This window comes from Plasmopara halstedii (genome assembly GCF_900000015.1).
Source record: "Plasmopara halstedii genome assembly, contig: Scaffold_289, whole genome shotgun sequence".
NCBI lineage: Eukaryota > Oomycota > Peronosporomycetes > Peronosporales > Peronosporaceae > Plasmopara > Plasmopara halstedii.
Window position 1 is genome coordinate 150,519 of NW_020187210.1, and position 8,918 is coordinate 159,436.

At 44.0% G+C, this 8,918-nt stretch overlaps 4 protein-coding genes across 4 annotated transcripts in view; 1 reads left to right on the forward strand and 3 right to left on the reverse strand.

The window, feature by feature from the left end:
• Positions 1 to 102: 102 nt before the first annotated feature.
• PHALS_05304 (camk camkl protein kinase) lies at positions 103 to 1,394 on the reverse strand (the record flags this gene model as incomplete). The annotated part of the gene is made up of 2 exons (XM_024722857.1): positions 103 to 432; positions 501 to 1,394. The coding sequence occupies 2 exons, from the start codon at positions 1,392 to 1,394 to the stop codon at positions 103 to 105; spliced, it is 1,224 nt and encodes a 407-aa protein (XP_024573892.1).
• Positions 1,395 to 1,480: 86 nt separating this feature from the next.
• PHALS_05305 (cell division cycle protein 48) lies at positions 1,481 to 7,220 on the forward strand (the record flags this gene model as incomplete). The annotated part of the gene is made up of 9 exons (XM_024722858.1): positions 1,481 to 3,462; positions 3,526 to 3,863; positions 4,209 to 4,260; positions 4,329 to 4,404; positions 4,463 to 5,119; positions 5,189 to 5,267; positions 5,338 to 5,695; positions 7,052 to 7,150; positions 7,214 to 7,220. 9 exons carry the CDS (start codon positions 1,481 to 1,483, stop codon positions 7,218 to 7,220), a joined length of 3,648 nt encoding a protein of 1,215 aa, XP_024573893.1.
• A 6-nt stretch (positions 7,221 to 7,226) lies between these two features.
• PHALS_05306 (uncharacterized protein) lies at positions 7,227 to 7,629 on the reverse strand (the record flags this gene model as incomplete). Its single annotated transcript, XM_024722860.1, has 2 exons — positions 7,227 to 7,431; positions 7,496 to 7,629. 2 exons carry the CDS (start codon positions 7,627 to 7,629, stop codon positions 7,227 to 7,229), a joined length of 339 nt encoding a protein of 112 aa, XP_024573894.1.
• A 472-nt stretch (positions 7,630 to 8,101) lies between these two features.
• PHALS_05307 (26s proteasome non-atpase regulatory) overlaps positions 8,102 to 8,918 on the reverse strand; it is a gene marked incomplete at both ends in the record, with an annotated part of 856 nt that continues 39 nt past the window's right edge. The window contains one exon of the mRNA XM_024722861.1: positions 8,102 to 8,883. Within this exon, the coding sequence (XP_024573895.1) occupies positions 8,102 to 8,883 (782 nt within the window). The remainder of the gene's footprint in view (positions 8,884 to 8,918) is intronic.

The following is an 8,918-nucleotide window of genomic DNA, read 5'->3' on the forward strand; positions in this document are numbered from 1 at the left end:
GCACCGAACCTTCGTACTGGAACATCGCCAGTATTGGGTACATAGCTACTTTTTGCGTCTGCAGTGCGATTAATAGCAGATTTCGGGTCTGACTACTACCTATCATCGATTTTTGCCCACTGTCACCGGACAATCAGCAGATTTACGCTTATTTATGACCTTCAATTGCACCGGAAACAACTGCACTTGTCGATTTTCCTGAAATGCCATTGCCACTTCATATGCAGAGGGTCGCTGTTTTGGATCTACATGCAGCAGCTGCTTGATAATGGCACCTACAAGCGGCGGGATGGAGATAAAATTGACGCATAAATGACATGTCTTGGGACTGCAAGTTGCATCGATATGGCTAAAAACTTCTCGTCGCCAGTTTGTGTTGGACAAAAGATAAGTCGGTCCACCTCGAAAGCCCCATATGACGCACTGAACAAGCTAAAATAAACAACATTTCAGTGAGTTTTCAACTCAGCACGAATACAAATACTCATCGCACAGCTTACGATCACTCCAGCAGCCCACATATCGGCTGCCGCACCGTCAAATCCCGGTCGAGGCGGTGCCATTCTTTGATGCGATCTTACTTCAGGCGATACAAACAGTGGCTTACACTTGATGTTGACAAATCCAGCACCCACTAGACCTCTATTATCCATAATTTGACTACTTCCCAAATCAATAATTCTCGGACAATTTCGTACATCCACTGCCACATTGTAGACGTCGAGATCCAAATGCGCTACATTCTGCGCATGTAAATACGTCAGCGCTCGAACAATTCCTTTAAAAGTCTCGATTCCCTTACGCATCCATTCGTGACCAGAACCTCGATATACATACGAAATACACTCTAGCTTTGTTGGAGCAGCTCCATGTTCCAGCGCAAAGTCTTGTAAGTGTTTTATTATCAACTGGTGCACTTGTCGATGTGCATAAGCTTGCAGACTACCGTTAGCTACGTATTCCGTAGCCACATATTGATTATAAGTATCACTTGCATATTCCCATCGAATCATATAATCATTAGCTAGTGGAGCGTCAAGTCCACCCATCTGTAACTGTCCCATGACACGAATCTCGCTCTCCACGTCGTCGTGTTGCAGTAACACCTGCGCTCGATCCATTATCTTGAGTGCTACGGGAATTTGTAAAGCAGCAGCTTGATCGATTGTAAAGTAGACACCAGCGAGCACAAGTCCACAGCGACAAACAGCTAGTTGCCGCTCTCGACGACGTAGGGCAATAACGCCAGACTTAGAATCCCATACGAGATAGATACTGGGTACACGCATTGAGAATGGTCGACTTCGGGAGGACACGGCGGGATGGCTCACGGTTTCAAATGGAGGGTTATTGCCATACTTTGGATACTGCGTCGTCACGAACCACACGTCCATGGAAGTTATTGTAGCTTCACCGAGCTGATTATGATACTTTTTACTCTAATACCTTATTGGCTTAACATTCGCCAATCATTTGCAAAATGACTGTAGTGTATATCGATGGGACCGAGGTGTCGACCAAGGACGAACGGTGCATCCTTTACACTAGTGACGTGCAATCCGCTCATCAATACGTTCATGTTTCTCGAGGACCACATGCTGCCTTTGCTCAGTTACGATGTCAAGTAGATGGATCAGCGGCTTCGTATGGTCTAATTCAAGCTCTGCAGCTGTCGGAGAGGCTTGAGACGCTTCAAGTTGACTCAAATTCTGAGGATAAACATGATTCTGATTCAGCACCGTGTGAGTGCAAATGCGGTGCCGTCACGAGTGTCCGTGTCGCTTTTTTAAACCGGACGAGGCCTCCCAATGCAGTGCTACGAGGCATGCAAAACATTGCTAGTCGATTATTGGATGGTGTCATCGTGTGGACTGGAAGACGATCATCAGTGAACTGGATGAATTGTAGAGATGTAATCAAATTTGTCGATGTGACGTGGGGAGAGATAGGATCGGGATGCTGTGAGCAGCTCGGAATGATCTCAAGTAAGTCAGAGGTGATTCTGAGTTTTGAAGGAGATGAAAAATGTGAAATTGCAAAGTTCAAGTCTTTGGACGAATACATTAAAGAAATTGCAACTGAAGTTGGAGGCGTTGAAAGGTATGCGAGAAGTTTGTTGCTGACAATTTTGCAACGATATGGCTCGGAGCCCACTGCAAAGACAATTAGACCGAGTGTTGGAGCGCTCATTTGTGGCCTCCCTGGCATTGGTAAGACAGCTCTGGCAAAGGCAATATGTAAGTGTCTGGGTGTCAACATCGTATTTCTAGCCGCGGCAGATATCTTTCAAACGTATGTGGGACATTCAGAAAAGTATTTACTCAACATTTTTGATAGTGCAGTACAGCAAGCGCCAAGTATATTGCTAGTTGATGGTATCGAAGCTATCGCTGGCAACCGACGTGATCTTGCTAACTCAGGAAGTGCACTTGAGATTGGAGTATTGGGTGCGTTGCTGTCTTCACTAGAAAAGCTGAAGGCTTCAAACTATAGGGTGTTCGTTTTGTGTACCACAAACCGTCCGGGAGATGTGGATGCTGCGGTGCTAACAAACGGACGAATCGACCGAATCGTAAATATTGAACCTCCCACGCAAAGAGATCGGTCCGAGATTCTCCGCATCATGACAAAATCATGGAGAGTTGAGGAAATCGACCATAAATTTCTTAACCAATTGAGTGAACGAACAGGTGGATTCGTTGGAGCTGATCTTTTGAGTCTTTGTCAGAGAGCATTTCAAGCCTGTTTGAACGAAATGGCGATTTCAAAGGCAAACGATACAATTGTTTCATCACGACACTTTGAACAAGCGCTTACTACTACCTACCCATCCGTCCTTCAAACTTATCACGTTTCACAGAAGCAGCATCAGCCAACCTCCACGTCTGTTGAAAAACTCGGTAAATCTAATTTGCAGAATGCTTTTTCTAGTATTTTCGGAATGGATTATGCCATTCAATCTCTTCGCGTCTCCTTACTCGAACCGCTTCAGGACTGTAGTCGATTTTTGAAGTTCGGGACCACGCCACCCAAAGGAATACTTATAACAGGTCCACCAGGTTCTGGTAAAACACACCTTGCTAATGCAGTTGCCGAAGAAGTTCGTAGTCGAGGACTTGCGTCCTTTGTGTCAGTGCAATGTAGCGATTTATTGACTAAAATCGTTGGGGACACTGAAAAAGGACTTCGTGAACTATTTGATACTGCCAGAAATGCTGCGCCGTGTGTGTTGTACTTCGATCAAATTGAGAGTATTGCACCACTGCGAGGCTTTGATACGAGTACGGAGCAGACTTTTGATCGTATGCTTAGTATGCTTTTAGTAGAAATAGATGGGTTTCACACGAGCCAAGTAAGTCTGGCGAATGATGAAGCACACATGGCATTTCTCAAGCAGCACGTAGTGATCCTTGCCTCAACGACGAATAAAGAACTTCTTGATCCAGCTATCCTTCGACCCGGGTTGGTTTTAACTTGCGTTTCTATCCATTTTGAGCATTTCAAACATTTATTGAATGACTACAGACGTTTTGACGTACACATTCGGGTCGAGCTCCCTGATGAAAACGCGAGATATGCCATCATCGCTCAAGCTTTGGCAAAAGTCTCAGTAGATTATTCTTCTGACTCAGGCTGGAATTCTCCAGGAGCACTTGCCAGACACATGGCTAAGCATACAAATGGTTTATCTGCTGCAGACATAAATGCCATTCTTCGCGAGGCTGCCATGACGTCGATACGCGATAATTTAGATGCCCAAAGCATAGCTATTGAGTATTTGCTGCAAGCGCTGCCTAAACCTACGCTTGCGGGCTCGTCAACCCCATCTCAACTATTCGCTAGTAAGCATACGCTTAGGAAAGGTAAGATAAATCCTATAGACACACGAGCGCGATCAAATACCCGACGCTCTAAGTAGCATTTCAAAACGAGTCTGCTAATTTTTATCATCAATACCATACAATTTTTGCGGTATTATATGTGCATTGTCATTTCACCTATTTGGTTCATGCGTGGCACTCGACGACGACCGACTCCACATCTTGGAGATCAAATTCACCCTCGGAACCGATACAAAAATAATCCTCCAGATTTCTACGCTCTAGGTCAGCAGTATCCCGAATTCAGGCAGTAGTAAGTGGCTTGTGCGTAAGTTAATAGATAATATTCATACAAACATGGAATTGTCGCTAGTCTGCGCAATGTAGACGATATTAAGTGTCGAGCGTCGCTTGCTTGGGATGATCCCTTCGCTGTGAGGTGATAAATATTTCATGCCGTATTTATTGTCTGTGCATGAGCTAACCAAGTCATTGCTTATGACTTAGGGAGTTAACCAAGACATTATTGCTACAAGACTTTGGACTAAAATGGCATATCCCTATTAATCGTCTCTGTCCTCCGGTAAACTCACTGAATATTTCATTTGATAGTTAACTTTAAGCTAATCTTTATTCTGCAGCTACCCAATCGCTTAAACTATCTTCTTTGGATCGAAGATTTGCTCACGCAAGCGAGATGGGATAGCCAAGTAGAAGGAGATCAGCCAACTCCTGTGATTTCTGGAATTGATGTGGGAACTGGAGCAAATTGTATCTACGCATTGCTAGGTTCAACAATGAACAAATGGAAGTTCATTGCAACGGAAATTGATGTCGAATCCTATAAATGTGCGAAAGAAAACGTAGCTCAAAATCAACTTGAGATGTCAATCAACGTAAAGCAAACCTATACGAATGACTTGTTGCTCGAAGCTTTGCAAGACGAGCCCCCAGAGCGTACATTTCACTTTTCCATGTGCAATCCGCCATTTTTTGACAATATGAATGATGCTGACACCAATCCGGAATCGAGCTGCATGGGAAGTGCCAACGAAATGGTTTTCCCGGGAGGCGAGATTGCATTTATCGAGAAGATGATCACAGAAAGTGAGATACTACAAAAGCGCGTGCTGTGGTATACCTCGATGGTTGGCAAGAAGTCGAGTCTACGCAAAATATTAGCTCTTCTTCGAGGCAAGAATGTTCAAAGTACTCGTACGACAGAGTTTTTTCAAGGACGAACCAAACGATGGGGAATTGCATGGACATTCTCGGTCGATCTCATCAACGATCCTTCTGTACGCTGGAATCAACGTGTATCAGTATGATTCTTTTCTAATATGGTTGAGGCTTGCAACGATTCGTAGGCAAAAGTACTAGGTAAGAGAAAAGAAGCTCAACGACGACAAGAACTAAGTTTTCAGGTTTCACTGAAGAGCGACGAGAGTATGTATACTCAGGATGCTTCTTGTCGTACGCCTCTATAATATTGACTTTTCTTACGATGTTAACTCAGCACTCAATGGGTGTACTTCAATTGAAGAGATACATCAGAGAATTCGCGAATTTGTCTCAATGAAAGATGAGCTCACCGCTGAGCCGTTGGGGGACCCGAAATGTGAAGAAAAGCAAGAGTTAATGGTGTACAATATAAAAGAATTTACCTTGGGTGAAGACGTTGCTACCAAAAATAATATCAAAGTGCGTTGCGCTGGCCGACTGGAGATATCGAATGACAAAGATATGTGTAATATCTTGGCTGTATTTGAAGAGGGGGATCGAGCCTTTTTTTGGACGATGATCCAAACGCTTCAAGCAGCTATCGTTCGCACAGGCCGACAGTGGAGGCGAAAGCTGCAGCGACTTAAGGAGCGGTAAGGTATGTGAAAATTGTTTTTATCTTGTGGAAATGTTGGTAGAAATTGACGTGGAAATTACGGACGTTGCTGTAGTTGTGCTGCCATGTACGATGTGATCTGTAAACCATAAAAAAGAAGATGAACTTTGCTTATTGTGCCATTGAACTTTGTCCTTTGAGGAATTCAAGCTTCAATCGAGAAAGTAGAGCCATATCTCAACTATGAGGCTAATCTGAGTTCGTTTTCTATACGAACCGATGTACATCGTGTGCTTGTAAACTATACATACAGCTTTAACATCGTATTACAACATTACTGACTCAACAAGCTGTCTATGCAGGCAATAACCCTGAATATTGAAGCTCTCTTGGCATATGGAGCCGCTTTGAGTCACGCAAAAACAAGTTTGCACTACTATATCGTCACGTCTTCAACCGAAGACACACGGCACCCCATCGTGATAGACTGATCTGGTGCCTTTTAGTTGATAGAAACAACTAAAATGATAATAAACAGAACTGCAAGAACGAAGAGATACGTGGGGATCTGGATCTGGTAAAACGAATTCTTGTACCTAATTTCAAATTAGCTCAAGTGCCTTTCATGAGTAACATGATCCTTGTTTACCTGGAGTATTACAATGCTTGCGAACACATAACGATCTTGAGCGATATCTTCTGCGAGCAGTAGGATCCAACCCACATAGTTTCTTTTACCAACTCTGGCGCAGAAGACGCTCACCAAACGTCACATCAAAAGTAGATTTCGGGACCGAAACATACCATCGATCATTCCTGGCTCAGCAGGAAAACCGCGACATACGATTGCCAATCAATCTCTCGTCTTCAGACATCAGGCTGTCATCCTCGTATGGTAAGATAACAACAGTTTTGGTCTCCTCAAATGAGTGAATCGTTAACCAATCACCAAAAGAAATTAAGCTATTCAGACATAAAGCTTTAATTTTCTGGTTTTGATTCTTCTCGATATAAGGATCCTCTTACCTATAAGTCAGACTACTAGGGTCAGGCGTTAGAATTAGTTAACAAAAACTTAATGTAGTCAACTTCTTATAGCGGTTGTGAGGAGAGCTTCGCACGTCTACAAGCCTGGGCTTTTTAAGGCGATTTTCGATTCATGAGATAAATCTCGTCTAGGTCGCGGGGTAGTATCAAACCATAGAGGAGCTCAAAGTTCCAATGTATTTCAATCAGACAAGTTGCACAAGCCAGAAGGTGAAAGTGCCTTTCAGAAATATTGGAGATTCATGCAGAACATATATGGTGACAAGAATGCATCAGCGGCCACCTTCCCTTTAGAAACATAATGATATTCCTCTTATATCATAGAAGCATAAGTGACATTGCGTAGAAAACGGGTGGATTTCTTAAGGTCAAAAGAGCTAGATATGTGTCTTTTCAATGGATTCCCAAAGACTGAGGAGCAAGGGCTAAAGTTTCTTCAAGCAATGTAAGCTTTTACAATCCTATTACAGCTGTTGAAAATCCCTTACTTTTTGTGGTGCATTGCAAGCGGGTGACAGCAATCACACCACAAATAAAGCAAATCCGCAGACCGTTGAGTTTCCAAAAACACCGTCAGCGGTAGGACCACGCAGACAACGAAGATGATCCATGTACACACCATGCTCTCTGGAAAAACATCTTTGGCTGGTCAGACCAGCTGTTGCAACTAACAAATTGATTTCAGACAGCATGCTAGTGTCTAAGTCATTCTGCTGCTCGAAGAGGCTATTTCTAAGCTTGAGAGAGTGTTTTTAGACTTCTGCTCTGCTGATAAGGGATCATCAGTTACCTCGAAGTATATAAATCTTTAGCAACCAGGTGCTTTTGCGACTTTGACGCCGAAGATTCAGCGACAAATGCTGCGTGAGCACAGCTTCCAGCACAAATTCTACTTATTGAAAGATTATTGAGAGAACACTGCATGCTTGTAGCATTTTATCTGACAGAAATGTGAATAGTTTTACCGCTGAGAGTACCTATCATTTCCAGTCTGTCTAATTATGTAGAGCCAGCGACAAAGCCGCCGTGCGCCGTGCTGAATCCAGCTTTGCTGAGGATCAATTCGGTGGCTTGGTCTTAGCTGATGCCATCTATCTTCAGTGCGCTTTCGACTTTGAAAAACCTTGCCACCTTTTCGAGAGATCTCGGTGTCTTGGCCTTTGAGCCGACGTCTTGACCTCACTAGTCTAACTTGATTGGCTTCCGGTGCTGTCAGGTACAGAACGCACGTTACGCACAAAAGTCTCGAAAAATGGCAAAACCTTCTGCATATCGACAACTTTTATAAAAACAAAACCCAAATTCAATTAGAGAATTAATATCTAACTTCCACCTAGAATTTAGCATTCCATTCTCTGCATTTGTAGTGTGCCGTCAAATTCTCCGCAATTTTCACTTAGGACTCGTACGGATTATGCTCGTCCTCGTTCTGCTTGTGTTCGTCTTCGTTTTGCTTGTGTTCGTCTTCATTTTGTACATGTTCATTTTCGCCCTGGTGTTGCTCATGTTCGCCTCCAACAGACGTAGGAGAGTCGACGACGCCTGGAGCAGAATTTCCTGAAGTCGGATTGCTACCAGGAGTTCCAGAGGGAACGAAACCCGGTGTTGTTGATCCAACGGTCGAGGGGTTGCTTGAAGCTGGCGTTCCAGAGTTTGGGGTATTACTCGGCGAAGAATGAGCAGGGTTTCCAGCAAATGGGGTGCTACACGGAGTCGGAGCGGGAGTGATGCTCGGCGGGGATCCGGGAATTGGAGTTTCATCTTCGTGCTGCTTGTGTTCGTCCTCGTTCTGTTTGTGTTCGTCCTCGTTCTGTTTGTGTTCGTCCTCGTTCTGTTTGTGTTCATCTTCGTTCTGCTTGTGTTCGTCGTCGTTCTGCTTGTGTTCGTCCTCATTCTGCTTGTGTTCATCATCGTTCTGCTTGTGTTCATCATCGTTCTGCTTGTGTTCGTCTTTGTTCTGTTTGTGATCATCTTCGTTCTGCTTGTGTTCGTCGTCGTTCTGCTTGTGTTCGTCGTCGTTCTGTTTGTGTTCATCATCGTTCTGCTTGTGTTCGTCCTCGTTCTGTTTGTGATCATCTTCGTTCTGCTTGTGCTCGTCCTCGTTCTGTTTGTGTTCATCTTCGTTCTGCTTATGCTCGTCATCATTCTGTGTTGTATCGTGCTCTTGTTCGCCTCCAACTGCGGTAGGAGAGCCGACGAAGCCAGGAGCAGGA